Below are 22,726 nucleotides of genomic sequence, written 5' to 3' on the forward strand. Positions count from 1 at the left end.
AGAACCCCCGAGCAGAGGGATGGCGCGTCCCCATGGGACAAGTTCAAGGGTTCAGGTAAGTAAAACGGGGGGCTGGGGGGGGGGGGGGTGGTCATTGACAGATGTTTTTTCACCTTAATGCATAGGATGCATCAAGGTGATAAAACACAAACTTTTTTAAAGTGGTTTTCCGGCCGAAATGATACTTTTTAAATAAAAATACCCCTATAATACACAAGCTTAATGTACTCTAGTAAAGTTAGTCTGTAAACTAAGGTCTGTTTTGTTAGTTTATAGCAGTAGTTTGTTATAAACTTACAGCAGGCCGTGGCCATCTTAAGTGTGGGCATCTGAAGCCAGACTGTATTTCTTCCTGGATCTCATCCTTGCAGATCTCGCACATGCTCAGTGCAGCACAAGCAGTGTAATAGGTTTCATCTCAGGTTTCCATAGCAACGGCAGTGTCAGAGGAAGTTGCCACCCCTTCCCAGAATGCATTGCAAACAGGAAATGATGCGATGGGCCACGGCCAGGGAGGAGGAAGTGAAAAATGAATACAGCAGATATACAGTAGGTTCTAAGAAAAAAATTTTCAAAATATCCAATTCGTTTACAGTGCAAAGTTTAGTGAGGGATGCTGAAGAGTTGTAAAAGTGGGTGGAACTCCACTTTAGCCAATTTATATCCAATCAGACAGGCACTTGCATGACTTACCTTACTGGCCTCGTTCACATGAGTATTATATTGTATACCTGTGCGAGGGTCAGGTTTGCCTGCATGGGGATGTGGAGGTGTTGTGTTCACCCCCTGCCGGCGATCCCATTCATGTCAGTTGGGGTGCAGTAGATGCACGGACACAGCCGCTACTCCCTATTTAACAGCCACATGGATGCAGGTACACGACCCTGAGACTCAGTTCACACTAGAGGCGGTGCAAATTCCCAGCAAATTCCCTGCAGATTTTGCACAGCATCAAAATCACAACCCATTCATGCAAACCGATTGCGGAGTTTATGTTAAGTTGACAACACCATGAGATCAGTTTGCAAAACTAAGTGTGATTTGCAGAATGGGTGTGAACATGAAAGCGATCCAATTCTGGTGCAAACAAAAAAAACGGTCCTGCACGAGTTTGGTGTGAATGCGGTGCAATTTGAGCCATATAAAGCCACGGTTCAATTCGCACTCCGGAGACGCTGCACAGGAATGCGTTGTGATTTCTGCGGAGTCCCGCACCACATCAGTGTGAACCCGGCCTGAACGCACACTGCCTGCGTTAGTTGACACGCGCTTGGATTTCAGATTGGAAGCAGCGGCTGTGTCGGTGCAGCTGCTGCGCCCCAAATGACATGAATGGGATTGGCTGGGGGGGTGCATGGAACACCTGTGCGCCCCCATGCAGGCAATCATGTCCCTGGCACAGGTGTACGCTATAGTATGCCCATACAGTTTACAATTTGATTGTACAATCAGATTATAAGGTGTATGGTGAGCTTGTGATCTACCACTAACTTTAAAGTGCAAGGGCCAGTCTGATTTAAAACGAATTGAATTCGATGTTTAGATTTGTCCTGTAGTACATGGTAAAGTAGATTGTACAAGCAGATTGTATAATGTATGGGGGGTGTGTGTAGATGGGATGTAGCTGAGTGCAGTGATGATGTCGGGTAGGCCGGCTCGTGTAGCTGTGGGCAGGCTCTGGGTGTCTCCTCCAGTGTCCGGGCACAGTCGGGCTCAGTACACGGATGATGATGAGGATGATGACGGGCCTGGGCTGGCTCCGTGTCTCCGGAGTGCTGGGCTTCCTTCTCCTGGCTGTGGCCCCGGCTCAGGCTCACTTGTACGGCCCCGATGATCTGGTGGTGTCCCTGGCCGACGGCGCCCATTCCGTCCTCCTCAACTCCTCCAGCGCCTGGTTCGCCCAGTTCTATGCCAGCTGGTGCGGGCACTGCCAGTCCTTCAAACCGACCTTCCAGGCACTGGCCCGGGACATCAAGGGTGAGACACACAGCACCGAGCACTGGGATGAATGGGGGGTACGGGGATGTATGGACGGTGCCATCCTCCAGTCTGATCTGTGCCAGGTGCTCCTCTGGTACGGGGGTTATATAGGGATGTATGGACATGGACGGTGCCATCCTACAATATGATCTGTGCCAGGCATTCTTCTTATATATGGATGTATGGACAGACATTGTGCCAACCTCTGCTCTGATCTGTGCCAGGCACTCTTGTGGTACAGAAATTGTACAGGGATGAATGGACGTGTATGGTACCATCTTCCAGTCTGATCTGTGCCAGGCACTCTTCTGGTATAGAAATTGTACAGGGATGTATGCACATGTGTAGTACCATTGTCCGATCTGTGCCAGGCACTTCTCTGGTATAGGAATTGTACAGGGATGTATGCACATGTATGGTACCATCTTCCAATCTGATTTGTGCCAGGCAATCCTCTGGTATAGGAATTGTACAGGGATGTATAGACATGTGGACATGTATGGTACCATCACCCAGTCTAAGCTGTGCCAGGCATTCCTCTGGTACAGGAATTGTACAGGGATGAATGGACATGTATGGTACCATCTTCCAATCTGATCTGTGCCAGGCATTCCTCTGGTATAGAAATTGTACAGGGATGTATGCACATGTATGGTACCATCTTCCAATCTGATCTGTGCCAGGCACTCCTCTGGTATAGAAATTGTACAGGGATGTATGCACATGTATGGTACCATCTTCCAATCTGATCTGTGCCAGGCACTCCTCTGGTATAGGAATTGTACAGGGTTGTATGCACATGTATGGTACCATCACCCAGTCTGATCTGTGCCAGGCACTCCTCTGGTATGGGAATTGTACAGGGATGTATGCACATGTATAGTACCATTGTCCGATCTGATATGTGCCAGGCATTCCTCTGATACAGGAATTGTACAGGGATGAATGCACATGTATGGTACCATCATCCCATCTGATCTGTGCCAGGCACTCCTCTGGTATAGGGATATATGGACATGTATTGTACCATCACCCAGTCTAATCTGTGCCAGGCATTCCTCTGGTACAGGAATCTTACAGGGATGAATGCACATGTATGGTACCATCATCCAGTCTGCTCTGTGCCAGGCACTCCTCTGGTACAGGGATTGTACAGGGACATACACGTATTGTGCCAATGGGCAGATTGTTTGTGGATTGCAATGAAAGATACAATAGCTGGCAAGTCTAATTTGTATAGTTATTCTCGTTTCTCAGTACAGATTTCATTTTATAAGGTAAAGCTGGCCATTCACTGGTAGAATGTTGAACGAACGTTCATACACATTTGCTTTCAACATTCGATTTTGGAATGAATGTACTTTCTGGAATGAAAACCACATACACTGTTAGAAATGTGCTTGTTCAAGATTGTTATCTAATGCATAAACTATACAACTTTGATTTCCATAGCTATGTACAGTATGTGTTTGTGGTTTTTATACCTCTCAGAGATTGTCTTACTAACATTCTGATAAATCTTTGTGTATTAGTATTGCTTGGACCTTGAAGAAGGGGTACACCCCAAAACCTTGTACTGAAAGTTGCATGTTAGAGCAAATAGGAAAGTATCATGGACAATAATGCTTTCCCTGTCCAGGTCCTTCCAATCTTCTCATCACAGTGGCTGATATCGAACATCAGTCTGACACCACTAATGATTAGAAAAATCAAAACAATTAGAAAAGCTTCAAACAAAATTCTGCTAATGTGTGGCCAGCTTAACACTCAGAAGTCTTCCAGTTAGGACAGTGTAGAGATTTCTGGCTTGTAGAGAAAGATTGTATTGTGATATTTGAATGTGGCTACAGATGTAATGATAATATTGGTTTTAGCACAATGATAATATTTAGTATATGAATTCCTTTTTTTAAATGTTTATCTAAAGTCAAACCTTTCTTTTCTTTGTGGTGATATTGTATGCTGCTAGCTACTGATTCGTGCAGATAGTTTGGAGTTAAAGTATAACCAAAGGCAAAGCTTTTTAGTTTTGGATAGAGTGGAGAGGGATTAGAACACTTGTCAGATTTTATTGGTGTCTGTGTCCCCATTAGGACGATTCCCCCTCTCTATTTGTCCTGTTTACCATTATCATTAAGACCCCTTTCACACTGGGGCGGTTTGCAGGCGTTATTGCGCTAAAAATACCGCCTGCAAACCGCCCCAAAACAGCCTCCGCTGTTTGTTCAGTGTGAAAGCCCGAGGAAACTGAAGCGGTGCGCTGGCAGGAGAAGAAAAAATCTCCTGTCAGCCGCATCTTTGGAGCGGTGAAGGAGCGGTGTATTCACCTCTCCTAAACCACTCCTATCCATTGAAATCAATGGGACAGCGCGGCTATACCGCGTCAATACCACGTCTATAGCCGCGCTATACGAGTGGTTTTAACCCTTTTTTGGCCGCCAGCGGGGGGTTAAAACCGCACCACTAGCGGCTGAATACCGCGGTAAAACAGCGCTAAAAATAGCGCTGTTTTACCGCCGACGCCCCCTACCGCCCCAGTGTGAAAGGGGCCTAAAAGTAAAAGAAAATCCCAAATTTTGGGTTGTCGCCAGATAAGTAATAGAAGGGAAATCTTCCAAAGGGCACACTAGTTCTGGTGACCAAGGAATTCCAAAGTGTTACTAAACCCAGAACCTGCATTCACTATATCTGATCTCCCACAGTACACAGCACATGGAAACACAATTATTTTAGTAAATATAAACTGCTAAACTACCTTTTTTTCATCAGCAGTATATAGCAGTCTTGTGACTTCTATCAGTGTCTGGTTGAAGCTTGTAGGAGGAGTTTTCATTCTACTCTGACTTTCCTATGATGCTGCAGGACTCCTGTCTGCACAGTGCTGATTGGCCCTGTGCTAATCACATGCACTCTCCCAATAAATAAAAAGCTTTCTAGCAATTTACACCAAACTGAGCATGTGCAGAGTGCCCCCCAAGGCTCTGTCTTATCAGGAGATGGATTTGGGACAGTGGAAGAAGGGGGAGGATTAGAACAGACAGGGTCAAACAGCCTTCTTACATAATGCAGAGGATTACTTTCTTAGGTTCCACAGTGAGTATAACAAGCATGCTTTACTGCATATACACACTGATTTTACTGTTGTGGGTTTAGTAACTTTTTAAAAGAGAAGTAAGTTTTTTCCGATGCTGCATCTGTCCCCCACCGCCTCTGCACTGAGACCCGAGCCATCGAAGATCGCCGATGGCTCGGTTCTAACAGCTCCCTGAGCGGAGAGCTGCTGACTGTCAATCAGCAGCTCTCCTCTCTGCTCCTCTTCGCTCACTGGAGCGCTGAGCTGTGGAGGGGCGGGGAGCGTCCATCTCAGGCTCTCAGCGGCTCGCTGAGAGGCTGAGACAGGCATCAGTCCAGGCACCTGGCGGATCCAGACTTTATTATTGGGATGACGTGTTGCCTGGACTGATTCCAGTAATGTCAGCAGAGAGTGGACTTCAGACCGCTTTCTCCTGAAAACGGATCACAGAAGTGCAAAACGAATTGCACTCCTGTGATCCATAGGAGAAGCCCAGCCAAACAAGCTCAGGCTGGACTTCTCCTTTAATTTGCAGGGATTTTCACTCACTTCCTGTTTGGCTATGGGATGGAAAGTGAAGGGAAATCTTCCCAATGGAACACAGATGGCAAAAAAAAATCTGACAGAGGTTATACCCCTCCCTTATGCTATCCAAAATGTTTTGTCTATAGTTCTACTGTAAGCTTTCAGGATGCCTTAGTTCCCTTTGGCTAGGTTCACATTAGTGCAATGCAGAAACTCACGCAAAATCACGTGTATTCCCGCAGAGCACAAAAAGCGCACATCCCTTATGCAGGTGCGGTGGTGCTATTAAATCACCTGGTGTGTGTGTGCAAAATCTTACACCAAAAGCATGTAAAGAAGTACAATGTATTTTATCGCAGTGCAATTAAGAAAAAAAAAGGTGCCTGCTCTTCTCTTGTCTGATTTTCACGCATAGGGCAGCCTATTGAAATTACACGCATACACTGTTGCACCTGCTTAAATGTGAACGGAGATTTCTTCATGCTTTATACATTTCTGAATTTGGCTTTGAGCCCATACACCTGAGTTGAGTAATGTTTCAGGCAATTAGGAAGCATGTTGTTGTTGTTGCATGTTCCGGTGTACGTAGATGCATGGGTTTGAAGCATGTTGAAAGCATTTGTACACATGTATGCAAGCTCAGGTGTTTTTGTTTTGTGGATGGAAAGCAGAGCACAGGAGTGCAGTTGTTTAAGTGCAAAAACACCCAATATTGATCATGGGAGTGATTTACTAAGAAGAAGGCACTGCACCAGTTCATACATTAATTGGTGCGCCGGAAAAGTCATTAACTGAACGTGCAAACCGGCGCACATTAAAGAGCAAATAACCATAATAAATACCTGCATATGTAAACTGCAACTGTTGCTAGGGTAACTGCGGTTTTCTCATTGATAATAGCGCACGTCCAATACAATTGGTTCATTTCATCTCATTAGATGTGTCTTGTTAGGCAATTAGTAGGTGTTCTCAGTTAATTAACCCTTATTCTAATCTCATTCCTATTACTTCTAATATATCTTTGAAATGTGTTTTTTTTTTTCTTTTTGTACCCAAATCTTTCAATACATTACAAAGGACAGCGAAGTGTTTCTAAACCCAATAAATTAATATTTTCAGATCTTGATCTTTAAAGGTGACCATACACTGCAATCAGTTAGATCTTAAATTAGATTTAGTGCAAGAGCCTGTTTGATTTCCTATATTTTGAATTAATTGTTCAAGTGCGTCTTCCTATTACCTATTTTTACTAAATATTTAGTTGTACAGAGATTGGCCAATTAGATTGCATAGTGCATGACCATCTTAAGTTCCAAATTTGGAATTTAGATGTGCCATGACCCACTTGTATTTTCCTAACGATATTTCTTGGGCATTATACAAGGCACATGAGAAACCACCTTTTTTCAAGACATGCTAAAGCATAGTTGCCAACATTGTAAAAAAAAAAAATGTGGGACACTTTTGGCTGTAGGCGGAGCTGTACAATAATTAGGGGGCGGGGCATTCGTTTGTAGGCGTGGTTTAGGAAAAATACACGAGTGCGGCACGCGCGATCCTACACAATAAAAATATGTGTATTCTAGAAAGTTTAACAATCAGCAGATAAAGATACTCCAAGCACCTGATGTTAACATTCAATCATCCCGGCACCATGGTTGTTATGGTGTCAGGATGATTGAAGTGCATTATTTCTATTATTACATTGTAATATAAAATGAAATCATTCAACTCACCATAATGCAGAATCAGTGGGTGCCCTGAGCGTGTCATTAGCCACGTCGCCTGCCACCAGCCGTCCGTCCTTGCGTCAGATGTCCCAGCAGAGTCCGTCCTTGCATCAGGTGTCCCAGCAGAGTCTGTCCTTGCATCAGGTGCCCCCAGCAGAGTCCCCCCTCACATCAGGTGCCCCCAGCGGAGCCCCCCCTCACATCAGGTGCCCCCAGCGGAGCCCCCCCTCACATCAGGTGTCCCCGGCAGAGCCCCCCCTCACATCAGGTGTCCCCGGCAGAGCCCCCCCTCACATCAGGTGTCCCCGGCAGAGCCCCCCCTCACATCAGGTGTCCCCGGCAGAGCCCCCCCTCACATCAGGTGTGCCCGGCAGAGCCCCCTCTCACATCAGGTGTCCCCGGCAGAGCCCCCCCTCACATCTGGTGTCCCCGGCAGAGCCCCCCTCACATCAGGTGTCCCCGGCAGAGCCCCCCCTCACATCAGGTGTCCCCGGCAGAGCCCCCCCTCACATCAGGTGTCCCCGGCAGAGCCCCCCCCACATTAGGTGTCCCCAGTGGAGCCCCCCCTCACATTAGGTGTCCCCAGTGGAGCCCCCCTTACATCAGGTGTCCCCAGTCCAGTGGAGCCCCCTTACATCAGATTCCCACAGAGGTGGTGCGCCCCCCCTACCTCAGAGGTGTCCTTGTGTCCGCCGGCCGCATGGCTAGAACCCCGCCCCTTTCCATAACAGACTGGCTGGCAGCGGAGCGGGGGGTAGGCGGGGCGAGGCGGAGGGTGGGCGGCGACGCAGGAGCTTTGTCTAGCCCCCCCCAGCCGTCTTCCTGAACTTCTCTAAGATGGCGGCTCTCCAGTAAGGATGAGCTCCGGCGTGTTCGCATGGCGCACGTGCCGAGCCCGCCAGGAAGTCGGCACGGCGCAGCGCTAATCACAGGCAGGGAGACATTTCCCGATCTCTGCAGCCGCACATCGGGAAATGTCTCACTGCTTGTGATTAGCGCTGCCCCGTGCCGACTTCCTGGCGGGCTCGGCACGTGCGCCATGCGAACACGCCGGAGCTCATCCCTACTCTCCAGCTGTTGCGGAACTACACATCCCATGAGGCATTGTAAAACTCTGACATTCACAGACATGACTAGGCATGATGGGAATTGTAGTTCCTGAACAACTGGAGGGCCGTAGTTTGAAGACCCCTGTGCTAGACCATTATTATGCCTCCAGAATTGGGAATGTGGCATCTATCCAACTTCTCTCTGCTGGTGGACACAAGAACCTACATCTATATATACACACACACTGAAGCAGGAAGCAATATATATTGGCCCAGAAGTGAATTTGTACACAGGAAGTAGGTGTGTATTTTGAGGCCAAATCATTTAGACATACACACATGACCCAGACAAACACCACCCCATGTAAAAATAAATAAAAAATTATCTTAATTTGCAAATAAGGATCATCTCTTCCTCAGAGAACAGTGAGCGGGGCATGGTGGTGGGAAGAAATAAGCAGCAGTACAAACAACTTCCTGTAGGGGCGTGATGTCATTCCTGTGTACTGGCCACCGCTTCCGGGAACCAGATATGCGCCACGAGTACATACCTCTGCACACACACAGCAGTTGCGCATCTCACACAGCGGTCGCACATTTAGCTGCAGGAACCCAATTTTTATGGAAATTAATAGTAAAGCAGATGCAGATTTCCAGGACTGGACTAACAAATGTTTCTAGTGAAAGGCAACTGGTGTTTTCTATTAAACAAGGTCTAAATGGGCCATTGACATGCATCACAGTTGAACTTAGGAATGTGTCTTTGCAAAGTTAAACTAAATGAAATCCTTTCTTATTTTTGCTTGAGGCTAGCGTGCAGAGGGATTAGAAGTCTTGTCAGTTTTTGGGGATGTCTGCACCTCTGATAGGGTGAAGCCACCTCCCAAATGTATTCACTTCCTGTCACATATCTAAACAGGAAGTGAGGGTAAAACCCTACCAATGTCTTTCTTTGGGGACACACCTGTCAATCTAAATAGTTTCCACATTAGGTAAATTGCACTCTAGCATTTTGCTGTGTACACCCCAAATTATTAGATATCTTGGACTTTGGGGTTTATTTACTAAAGGCAAATCCACATTGCGCTACAAGTGCACTAGGAAGTGCAGTTGCTGGAGATCCGAGGGGCACATGCAAGGAAAATAAAAAAAACAGCATCTTTGCTTCTACATAAATGGATGATAAAATCACCAGTGCTTCCCCTCAGATTTACAGCGAGTACACTTGTATTGCAGAAAGGATTTGCCTTTAATAAGCCCAAAAAATACCTAATAATTTGGGGTGTACACAACAAAGTGCTAGAGTGCAATTTGCCTAATGGGGACACTAGTTAGATTGACTTGTGTGTCCCCAAGGAAAGTCATTGGTAGGGTTTTACCCTCACTTCCTGTTTGGCTATGTAACAGGAAGTGAAGCCAATTTTCAGAAAAGGGACACAAAGGCCAACCTAAAAAAGACAAGCAGGGGTTCTAACACTCACTTGGTTTCCCTCAAATGTCCACAATTCAAATAGGATTGTATTGAGCTAGATTTTAGCTCAGTGCTCTAAATCAGTGCTTCTCAACCCTGTCCCCAAGTACCCCCAACAGGCCATGTTTGCAGGTTTTCCTTCATCTTGCACAGGTGCTTTAAATCACAGTCAATGGCTTGGTATTTTGGACAGCTAGTTTAGCTAAGATAAATTCCCAAAACGTCCTGTCGGGGGTATTTGAGGACTGAGGCTGAGAACCACTACGCTAAAATGGAAACTTGAATACCTACCTCTCTGTTATTTTCCCTTTCCTGGTGCCTGTCCATGGCAGCATACGCACAATCCATGCATATGCTACCATGAAGGCACCAGGAAAGTAGTTTTTAGACAAATCACACCTTTATTTGTTTTGCCATGCCAATCAGCCTAGTTAAGCTGCAGCTGGGAAATCTGTTGCATGAAAATTGTTTAGGGGGGAGGGAGTGTAAAATGCATTACTTGGATTGAGCATGCATCTACAAAACAAATTATTAACAAAACACATAAAACAAAACTTTGCTACAAATTTTATTGGTCAACAAAACAGGACTTGGAAAAGAGCAAGGAAAGCAAAAAACACATGTATGTTAATTTGAGACACTAACAGAATATGGTTTTGAGGTCTGACCATTTTGCAGAGGAAATTAACAGGAGTTAAAAAGGACTGCGCCCACAAACGGACAGTCTCTTAAAGATTTAAACATTTAGTAGTCACAATAGCTTGAGGAAGATTTGCAAAATAATGCAGCACAGACAATTAAATCAAAGTGAAACTAACAACCTACAAACAACACAGATTGACAACATCAAAAATATTTCAGTGAAAAATATCCACCCAATTGAAAACACATGCACAGTCCATGAGACTGCGAGCCAGGCCTTCTCATCCACATCAGTGCCGGATCTCACAATTGCTCTTCTAGAAGAATGTTCAAACATTCCCATAGATATACTCCTAAACCTTGTGGGCAGCCTTCCCAGAAGAGTTGAAGCTGTTATAGCTGCAAAGGGTGTATCAACTCAATATTGAACCCTACGGACTAAGACTGGGATGTCATTCAATTTGATGTGCGTGTAAAGGCAGGCGTCCCAATACTTTTGGCAATATAGTGTACACAGCATTTAAAGATGAACAATGTAAATATAAAAATGAAATCATACAACTATTTTTTCTTGACTCAGTTGGTAAAGCTGATTCCACTAAACTCTACTGGAAAGGCTCTTGTGTTATGTCATTGTTGGTAAATGAAAGGGCTAATAGTCATTTCACAGAGATCCTACAATACGATTGTAATGTGTGTGGCCAGTTTATCCTTATAAAGGGAACTCTTCAAGCCATGATAACAGTTTTGTTTTTGAAAAAGATTTAAAGTGTAAGTTCAGTTTTTTAGAAAAAAATCCCCGGACCGCTGCACCAGCCACGTGGGCACTGACAGCTCATCACCCAGTACAGTGGGTACCTTGGGGGGGGGGGGGTTTGGGGGTAAAGTGTTATTTCAACTTTTCAACCTCGTCACTGATCCTTCGGCTCTATAGCTGATGTGTGAACGAGTCCTAATAATGTGGAAATACTGTTCAAGTACATTCAGTTGACTTTAGATTTGAATGAAAATGCTGAATCAAAGAGCTGGAAAAATGTGTTTGATGGTCCAAACACTTTAAGCTTCCATCTAAAACAATTAGAGATGTCCCTATTTGCTTGATTGCTTCTTTTTCAAACTAATACAAAAGCAAAACTTGAAAGCAACTGGAAAGAATCCCTCCTGTCATTGGTGGGCACAGCCAATTGCATTAGGGTGTGCCCTCCAGTGTATATAAGCAGAGCAGTGGATGGTGTCAGTAGGGCAGAGATTGGTGTCAGTAGGGCAGTGGACGGTGTCCGACGTTTATTTTTATTATTTTTGACAATATTATTTTTAACCATTTTTTTTTAGCAGCCCTGTTGGGGGGCTTTGGTGAACTATCAAAAGTCTAAACAGACCCCTGATGGCTCACTTTTGAGAAAGAGAAAGGGACTGAGGACAGAGATACCCCAGTTCCTTTCTCTGCAGCCTCAGCTGCACAGGACAGTGAATGAATGGGAAGTGTTGTACTGAGCAGCTTCCTGTTCATTCACAAGCTAAAGCATAGTAAACATAGTTTACTATGCTTCAGTTAAGAATGAACACTGAGTGATCTGTACTGATCCCTTCTATGTGTTTACTTAGAAAAGAAAGGGGATGATAAATTAAATATTTACTGGCCCCTTCCCCCGCTCTCTATCCTAAAACAGCTGACGGGTGAGGAGGGAAGCTAGCAGCACTGCAGGTGGGCAAAAGGGGAAATCAGCACAGCATGAGTTGAATAGGGTGTGCCCAGGCACACCTGGCACACCCTGTGTGCACACCTATGTCTCCTGGGTTGATTTTTCATAGATGTGATCAGGATATTGAGGGATCTTATGATAGAACAGTTGGAATGTGACCGCTCTGGATACCCAGAGGCTGTGATACTTGCACAGTAATGAACATGAGCAATGTCAGGACAAGGTCATCCAGTGCCCAGGGCAAAGATGGGAAACTACCACACCCCAGAACCCCAAGCACCCCACAACCTCTCCCTGCCTATCACCCCCATCAACACCACCTGCTCCTCATCAGGTGGATAGGAAGACGGGCCAAATCAGCACGTGCAAAAAATCTATCTTTCCCCTCAGTACAGTTTATTTCCACCCACCCCAAGCTACTTACCCAGTCAGGAGAAGTGGCTGCCAAGAGGCTGGGCTGTAAGGGAGCACTTTGTGGGAGGAGAGGCACGCTGTCACTTGTAAGCACAGAATCTAGCATAGGAAACTAGCTTCAGTGTTTACAGCAGTGGGTGCAAGGCTAGAGCAGGAGGTGGCAGTACCGAGTACCTCCAAATTCTGGAGGTACATACATTTTTATACAAAAAAATTGGGGTAACTTTACTGTTTGGATTTTTAAAAATACATGAAAGTGTCACTTTTCCAAAAATTTGCGTTTAAAACACCGCTGCACAAATACCGTGTGATAAAAAATATTGCAACAATCGCCATTTTATTCTCTAGATTCTCTGCTAAAAAATATATATATAATGTTTGGGGGTTCTAAGTCATTTTCTAGCAAAAAATACGGATTTTAACTTGTAAACACCAAATTTCAAAAATAGGCTTAGTCATGAAAAGGGATAAGCAAAGGACCACAAAGAATTAATATGCAAAAAAAAAAAAGATTAAAAATGTGATAAATCTACTATTGCTTATTTCGCCACCGAGCACAACTTTGGGGCCCCTGAGGTACATTCTGTCTTTGATTGGGTGCGCACTGACCTTGGATCCTTATTGGCATCGCAAGACCTTCAGTTTCCACATGGCTCTGCTGAGACTCTGACCTAAAAAAAAATGTATGTAGAGGTTGGATGCATTTTTTTCTGTTGTTAAATATGTATTAATCCATTTGTTTATTGAGGTCTATACATCAGACCAAAATGAGGGCCAACTGAGGAAAAATGAGGGATACTGGGATTTGGTTCCAAAAGTGGGACAGTCTCTTCAAATTAGAAACAGTGGTAGATGACAGAGCAAAATAAGAGGTGTAGAATTTGATTTTGAGCAGTTTTAGTGGGGATTGATTTATTTTGGATATGTTTTGTGGCATTGGGGTGGCATTGTGTGCTTCTGTGTATAGGAAGTCACATAACTCTGCACTTTCTTTATATTATTTATTACAGGTACTTGTGCAGTGTCATCAATTTATGCAGAGCTTTACACATTTATTGTACGTTCACATCAGTCCTTGCCCTCAAGGAGCTTACAATCTAATGTCCCTAACTCACATTCATACATACACATACTAGGGCCAATTTATACAGGATCCAATTAACCTTCTAGCATGTCATTGGTGTGTAGGAGGAATCCGCAATACCCAGAGGAAACCCACACAGGCACAAGGAGAGCATGCAAACTCCAGGCAGGTAGTTCAAGGCTGGGATTGGAACTGATGACCCTAGTGCTCCTAGGCAAAAGTGCTAACCACTAGGATGTGTTGTTACTTCTCCTTGAAAGACTGACATGTTCCATTGCTTGCAATTCCCTTGGGTTGACTGTCCTGGTGGGGCCTGGACATAACAGAAATAAGAGGTATTTATTATTATCAACACAGCTGATAGTTTTCACTGTCCTAATTTACAATCTCACATTTATAGAGAGATGATATACAAAAGTTGGATGTGAAAGGTCCTGTTATTTACTTTGTTAGCTTACTTTGTAGTTGCAGGAATGCCTAATGACCGAGGTGACCTGTGTTTCCAAACACCACTCTTGTGTTTTTCTGGAAATGCTGTATAGAAGACATTGTTCAACCACCTGTTTTGATTCGCCTACACCCAGGCACAATGCCAAAGAGAAGTAATGTTAAGCTGGTTTTCTCTTTTTATTAATGTATTTATTTTGTAATTAGTTTAATTTAGTGAGGCTTGAGTTATATACTCTGTGGACTCGGGACAACTCCAACCTTCCTTTAGGATGAACTTTTATCCAATAGATAAGGAAGAGGTCCCAGCAACTTCACTTCTTTCTCTAAAGTAGGATAGAATTGGTCTATGTAGGCTGAGGAATATAAGATTAGGTTGGGTATGCTGCTGGTGATGGGGGACTTAAACCAGCCAACACCTCCTCTCTCCACCTCCACCCTACATCACTTTCTAAGGGTTGTGTCAGTGGTGAATGCAGCTTGCATCAGTCTGCTTCAGGCTGCTTTTACATTACTATTTATTTATTTCAGGTACTTAAATAGCGCTGTCAATTTACGCAGCGCTTTACATATACATTGTACATTCACATCAGTCCCTACCCTCAAGGAGCTTACAATCTAAGGTCCCTAACTCACATTCTTACATACTAGGGACAATTTAGACAGGATCCAATTAACCTACCAGCATGTCTTTGGAGTGTGGGAGGAAACCGGAGTGCCCGGAGGAAACCCACGCAGGCACAGGGAGAACATGCAAACTCCAGGCAGGTAGTGTCGTGGTTGGGATTTGAACCAGCGACCCTTCTTACTGCTAGGTGAAAGTGCTACCCACTGCACCACTGTGCCGCCCCAATATATCAACTTGTATTGGGAGAAAAGCGAACAAAAGCCCATTAAAATCATCCCTTATAGTGTCAGTCCCTGCAATACTGTGTGCCAATCATAGCACAGAAATTTAAGTAGGGTAATTTTTAAAGCAGAACTCCAGAATTTTTTTTTTTTTTTACAAACTTACATGGTGCAGCTTGGTTCAATTTACTGGTTCAATTGGTTCAAATTACTGTAGTAGTCTACGCTACATGCATTAATAACTGTGATCTTCCAGGTGATGTATTCATCCAAGCTGGCCCAGTGTAAGTATACAAAAAAGATAACTCCTGGAGTTCAGTTTTGAAGCTAAAACTCCAGATTTCTGTCACTTTTATTTAGGCTTGGGCCAAATGTACTATTACCTTTACCAACAGACGCACCCACTGTTTATGTTACCTACATACAGTATGCAGTGCCATATACCATGTCAAACTTTGACATGCAACTTTGTGCATGCAGCCACTGTATCTGCATCCACTTCTATGGGCTGCCTGCACACAGTTCTGAGGTAGATGCGGTCGAAGCAAAAATTGGCAGACTACATAGTGCTATCCGTTTAAACATGTTTATTAAAATGCCTCATTAAAATTGCACTTACAAAATCTAGGTGCAGCAACTACTGAAGAAGCCCAATGAGAGGGCGATACGCGTATGGGAGGGAGGAGCCGAGCCCGTGACGTCACGCAGCTGCCGCCGCGGTCCTTGTGGAGTGGTGAGCGAGCAGACGTACTAATGATACAGGCGTTTTTACTTATACATTTTGTAAGTGCAATTTTAATGGGGCATTTTAATAAATATGTTTAAATGGAGAGCACTATGTAGTCTGCTTTTTTGATTACATGTATTTCACTGAACGAGGAGACGTGTTAATAGAGCAGGGTCCCAGGTGGGGAGGAAGGAGATCGTAGAAGAGTATATCACAGGAGTGATTGTGTACAGTGCTTATTGTACTCATCTTTGAGGTGAGCAGGTTTTACAGCTGGTGGTGGTGTGCACTTGTTGGTGTTAATAAGTTGATTGGGGATTGAAGAGCACAGCGGTGGATCAGACACAATTTTAGACTTTGTTTTTTGATAATAATTTTTAGTGGATTTTGATTTCACACAAGTTATTTTTGCCAAGCATGATATATATAAAAATACAGTAGCCGGTTATGTTTATATGTCAAATTAAAATAATCTTCTACAAAAAAAAACAAAAAAAAAAAACAAAGAGGGCAGTTGCACCCTAGTATTCTTTGATTTCTTTCATATTGCTCAGGGTAGATCTTCAACTCTCAAAAGTTGCCTGCCCCCTGCTTTAAAGTATTAAATGGAAAAACAGGATAGAATAAACAGTAGTCTGCTATTTCTTGCCAAGTCATTCAACTTGAATAACTCAGGGAAAGAACAATGGTGTACTGACAGTAGAAATGTAATGACAGCGGGGTCAATTCACTAAAAGTTCAATAGCTCATGAGTGTTTCTCCTAAAATGACTCGTAAGCTGCAATATAATACATTTTTGGTTTTGGATTTAATATCACTTTAATTTATTATTTTGTTTATGTTTTCTTTCTCAGTTTCTTTTTATCCTGGCTATAACATTGTACCAGAGCGAGATCAATGAAGTCACAATAAAGAATTGTGGAATTATGAAAACATTGTTCTTGTTTATTCGCAGAACAATCTCCCTCTGGTGCAATGTTACAATGTATTTACATTCCTGAGCTAACAACATTGAATCCTCACTGATACATTGTTTTCTTTTCACTAACTGGCTAGTGCTGAGTTCCTCTGATTGTTATTTTCTACATTCCTAAAATATTGAATGCCTGTAGCATGAGATAAATAACAATTTTTTTTTTTTTTAGCAAATTTACTTTAATTGATCCTTTTTGTTATTCATCTCACGCTTGATATTTTTCTATTCATGAATTAGATCTTAAATTATCTCATTTGATAGTTTATGCATATAGGTCATGTGACAGTAATTTTGCATTAACATTTTTGATCCATTGGGAAAAGAAAAAATTCTAAAAAAAAAAAAAAGCTAACAAACGCTAACACGGTAAAAGCTAAAAATCGCTAATAAACGCTATTGCAAAAATGTTAAAAACGTTGAAAGTCTCACTGCAATGCTACTGGCATTTTTATAACGTAAGGCTCCATGCACACTGAAGCTCATAAACGCCCGTTTTTTGGAGTTTGGGTGTTTTTTTTTTAACAGCCCATAAACTCCCCTCTATGTTATCCTATGTGTCCATGAACACATGGATGTTATTGGATGTTTATCAGCAGTGGAGTTTATGGGCTGTTTTCTGAATGCCATAAAATTGCGTTCAGGAGTCTTTTTTCTGACCACATCAAATGCTCATAAACGCTGATAAAGTCGATAAACGCGGCTCACCAGTGTTTTTAAAGTTTTTGAAAAAGTTTTAAAAAAACGCTAAGAAACGCTATGGCGGAAAAACGCTAAAAAACGCTAATAAACGCTATTGTCAAAATGTTAAAAAAACTTTGAAAGACTCACTGCAAAGCTACTAGCATTTTTATAACATTATTTTAACATCCAGTGTGCATGGAGCCTAAATGTTGGTGAATTTGCCTCAGCATCTCTTATTATTATTATTATTATTATTATCATTATCATATTAGACTTTCCCTTTTAAAAGCTTTCATTGGCTAGGTACATTCTTTCTGATTGGGTGTTTCATTTGATAAAATATACTGTAGTTGTACTTTGAACCCTTTCATTAAATGGTGAAGGTTGTTCTTGGTCAGCACTGCGTGTATTTTTAGGTTGCTGTGTGTTCTGATGAATAGTGATGAATGAACATCTGCTTCCCATAAAGACACAGGAAACTTCTCTTCTTGTTCAGATAGTAAAAGCTTTGTGTGACAGAAGTTGGGAAGCGGGTGGCTAAATTAAACAACATAAATGTTTAATGGTGTCATTTACCTAAACGCAGCAGAGGGCAATGCATTTGGGTAGTGTGTGTTTGTTTGTGCACAGAATGTATATGTATGTATATATCCAGTTATATGTGTGTGTGTGTATAGCTGAAATGCTTGTGTCGGCATAATCAGTGTTGCTCAATTTTAATGTAGGCATTAAATGAATGTATAAATAACAGGTTAATTTTACTGTGGGGACCCTCGGGGGCATTTAGTTATCTCCTGCCTGCTCACATTCCACCCTGATCTGTCATTAGGCTATCTGTGATTCCTTCCTGAGCAAGTCATAACTTACATAAGGCTGTGCACTAAGTGAGAGATGCATTGTGGGCAGGGCTGCTGTTAGAAATCACTGGCCCCATACAGCCTACCTGACAGGGCCCCCTTTCCCCCCCAGCTGAAAGTGACTGAGGACATAGATTTATCAGTCCTTTTCTCTATAACCTCAGCTGCACAGATGAATGAATAGGAAGTGCTCGAAGGCTTCCTGATCATTCAGAAACAGAGGCATAGTAAACACAGCTTACTATGCTTCACTGATAAATGGGCACAGGAGTGATTGGTAATGATCACTCACTGTGTTCATTCAGGAAAGGAAGGGGCCCGTAATTGACATATTTACTGGCCCCCTCCTCCACTCTCCATCTTGAAACATCCCCCTGTGTGCCTGCAGCAACTGCCGGCGGGAGAGAAGAGGGAAGCTGGCAGCCCTGTGGGGGAAAGGGGCACACAGGGGGGCCTGGAGAGCAGATGGAAGGGGCGCATGTGCTACAACCAATCCCCCTGCAGTGCAGTTGGAGGGGGAAAGAAGACGAGAAGCTGGCAGGACTGTAGGGGGAGGCAGAAGAGGATCAGTGTCTGCAATAATACAGCCGGACCTCCTGCTCAACAGGTGCCCTGGCCACCATTTTGAACTGATGGGGCCCAGGCCCAGTACAGGAGGGCTGGTTGTACCGCCTTATCAACAGCCCTAATTGTGGGTGGCATAGGGAATATCACATGATTCCTTTATCCAATATTTCTCTGGGCTTCGGAGGCAGATTTTTTTGGAAGGGGAATAAGTAAATAATCCTATAGGTCCCCACAGTAACGCAAGCCTGTTACTTTATTCACTGCGGACATAATATCAATTTATTTTAGGGCCCTGTTTACACCAGTTAATTTTATGTGTGTATCTTTGATGTACTTTCATCAAAATGTGCATTCCAATAGAGTTCGATTGTAATGCACCTAACACACAAGGCGCCAGGAACACACCACACAAATGTGATTCGACGTTTGGAGAAGGGAGTAGATTAATTATGGTGAACAAGACTTATTATACTACTGTAAATGTATATTGTTTCACTTATAAGGGAATTTTTTTTTTAAAGAGGGTGAGTTTGGCTTCCTGGGGTACCTGGAATGCTCAGATATGAGATCCTTCATAGTCCACTGCTTGCAACTCACCTGGTGAGGATGCTGTTCTGATGGGCCATGAACATGGTGAAAATAAGAGGTGAATAACTATCTATAAAGCTGATAATTTCAGCTGGCCTGATGTTATAATCTCAAGTTTTATCAGGTGATGATATTGTGAGTTGATAATAAAAGTTGACTGTGAAAGATTCTTTAGCTTACAGCTTACATTGTAGTCTGAGGTTTGCCTAACCGATGATTGGGATGACCCGTGTTCCCATAAACCACGCTTGTGTTATCCTGGAAATGCTCTGCAGAAGCCATGATGCAACTTTTTTTTTTTTTTTGATACTCCTTCACTTGGGGACAATGCCAAAGAGAAATGTCCCTGGGGAAGTAATGTCAAGCCAGTTTTCTCTTTGAACAAACAAAGTATTTTATTTTGTAATTCATTTATTGCTGCATTAAAATTAAAGATTTAGCAGATTCCCCATAAATGGGTAGAATATATCCCACAAAGAATGATACACCTCTGGGTCTCTCTGTGATCTGCTTTCAGATTTACCTGCTGGGTATTAGTTTTATTTTTTTTCGCTCATTTTTAGTGACAAAGATTTCCCAACATGTTGTGCAATGTCATTCAATGCAATAATTAGAAGTACTTTTCTGCAAACCTCTACTTGACCCAACTTAAACAAGCTACACTCGTTCATATTGCTTGTGTGCTGTCCACTGTGGCATACTTTCATTAGCTCTTGATCCTGCCATTAGATCCCTAATGTTTCCACTTCCTGTAACAAATTGACAATGCTGTTCGCTCTGCAGTGAAATGATAGCAGTTTTGTCACCCTGTGGACAGGGTTCTCTAAAACTGGATACACACTATACAATTTTTGTTGTTCAATTTCCTTTAGATTTACCTTCAACTATGTAGTGCAAGGGCCTGCCTGATTGCATACAATATGAAAGTGTTTAGGTTTGACCTCATATTATATGGTTTTGGTAAATCTAAAGGAAAGCTGTACAAGGAAATTGTATAAAAATTGTATAGTGTCCATCCAGCTTTAAATGGACTACATTAAAATGTTACTAAGCCCAGGACCCTGCATTCACTGTATCTGGTCTCCCACAGTACACAGAACACGGAAATGCAATTTTAGTAAATATAAACTGCTAAATACCTTTTCTCATCAGCAGTATTTTTCAGTCTTGTGACTTCTATCAGTGTCTGGTTAAAGGGATTGTAAAGTCAGTTTTTTTTTTGTTATCTTAATGCATTCTACGCATTAAGATAAAAAGCTTTCAGTGTGCAGCAGCCCCCCTAATACTTATCTGAGCCTGATCTCTATCCAACGATGTTGCAGGAGACATTCGGCTGGCCGAGACTCTCCCTCCTCTTTGGCTGAGATGGCAGTGCAGCACCATTGGCTCCCGCTGCTGTCAATTAAATTCAGTGAGCCAATGAGGAGAGAGGGGGTGGGGCTGGCCCATGGCTCAGTTTCTGAATGGACACAAGGAGTTGCTGCTTGGCTCAGATCCCCACATAGCAAGCTGCATGTTGAGGGGGCACTCAACAGTAGGGAGGGGCCAGGAGAGCCAAAGAGGGACCCGAAAAGAGGAGGCCCTGGGCTGCTCTGTGCAAATCCACTGCACAAAACAGGTAAGTATAACATGTTTGTTTATTTTTACAAAAAAAGAAAAAATGAGACTTTACAATCACTTTAAAGCTTGAAGGATGAATTTTCATTTTACTCTGACTGTCCTATGATGCTGCAGGACCCCTGACCCTATGTCTGGACAGTGCTGATTGGCCTTGTGCGTGCTGATCACAAGCACTCTCCCAAGAACAAAAGAACCCTCTAGCAATACACAACAAACTGGGCATGTGCAGAGTGACTCCAAAGGCTCTATAATATAAGGAGAGGGATTATGGACAGTGGAAGAAGGGGAGGATCAGAGAAGACAGGATCAAGCCTTTTTACACAATGTGGAGGATTAACCCCTTAGGTTCCACAGTGAGTATAACATGCATGCTTTACTGCATATACAGAGATTTTACTGTTGTGGGTTTAGTAACAGCTCAATCTCAGTATTTGCGGACGATACTAAGCTAAGCAGGGCAAAATCTTCTCCGCAGGATGTGGAAACCTTGCAAAAAGATCTGAACAAATGAATGGGGTGGGCAACTACATGGCAAATGAGGTTTAATGTAGAAAATTTTAAAATAATGCATTTGGGTGGCAAAAATATGAATGCAATCTACTTGCTAGGGAGAGAACATCTGGGGGAATCTAGGATGGAAAGGGACCTGGGGGTCCTAGTAGATGATAGGCTCAGCAATGGCATGCAATGCTAAGCTGCTGCTAACAAAGCAAACAGAATATTGGCATGCATTAAAAAGGGGATCAACTCCAGAGATAAAACGATAATTCTCCCACTCTACAAGACTCTGGTCCGGCCACACCTAGAGTATGCTGTCCAGTTCTGGGCACCAGTCCTCAGGAAGGATGTACTGGAGAGAGCCCAGAGAAGGGCAACAAAACTAATAAAGGGACTGGAGGTCCTTAGTTATGAAGAAAGGTTATGAGCATTGAACTTATTCCCTCTGGAGAAGAGACACTTGAGAGGGGATATGATTTAAATGTACAAATATCGTACTGGTGATCCCACAATAGGGATAAAACATTTCCGTGAAAGGGAATTTAATAAGACACGTAACCATTCACTAAAATTAGAAGAAAAGCGGTTTAACCTTAAACTGCCTAGAGGGTTCTTTACTGTAAGAGCGGTTAGGATGTGGTATTCCCTTCCACAGGCGGTGGTCTCAGCGGGGAGCATGGATAATTAAAAAAAACTATTAGATAAGCACCTGAATGACCACAACATACAGGGATATACAATGTAATACTGATATAAAATCACACACATAGGTTGGACTTGATGGACTTGTGTCTTTTTTCAACCTCGCCTACTATGTAACACTATAAGGCCTAGTTTACACTTCAAAACATGGCTTCACACAGGCATTGTTAAAGCTCTCTGAATGCTAGTCAAAGCTCCTATCACTAAATAAAATGGTTCGCTTACAGTCCTGTTTACACCTTGCTTTTGCTTTGCTCCGGCTTCGCTTCAAAAATTATATCCCATATCCCATGAGAATTTACAATCACTTTAAGCTATTTTCTGTTTTCATCTGGTGATCTGGCCAGTAACACCTCCTGTACTAGTGTGCCCCCACTCTGGATGCACAGGGATACCTTTGGACAGCAGCATTGTCAGTCTAGGGATAGAGGAAAGTGTTAGACATACTAGCAGATTTGAATACACTAAACAAGGGCACCTGCTCTCCATCAGCGAAATGAAGAATAGATTCTTGCTTCCTCCATGGATGTACTTTAGTTTCTT

The 22,726-nt window shown here is 43.1% G+C and overlaps 1 protein-coding gene across 1 annotated transcript in view; it reads left to right on the plus strand.

The window, feature by feature from the left end:
* The first annotated feature begins 1,668 nt into the window (after nt 1-1,668).
* QSOX1 (quiescin sulfhydryl oxidase 1) overlaps nt 1,669-22,726 on the plus strand; it is a 91,040-nt gene continuing 69,982 nt past the window's right edge. Inside the window, exon 1 of the mRNA XM_073593331.1 lies at nt 1,669-1,977. Coding sequence (XP_073449432.1) covers nt 1,725-1,977 — 253 coding nt within the window. The 5' untranslated portion in view covers nt 1,669-1,724. The remainder of the gene's footprint in view (nt 1,978-22,726) is intronic.

Source organism: Aquarana catesbeiana, linkage group LG07 (genome assembly GCF_042186555.1).
Source record: "Aquarana catesbeiana isolate 2022-GZ linkage group LG07, ASM4218655v1, whole genome shotgun sequence".
Classification (NCBI taxonomy): domain Eukaryota; kingdom Metazoa; phylum Chordata; class Amphibia; order Anura; family Ranidae; genus Aquarana; species Aquarana catesbeiana.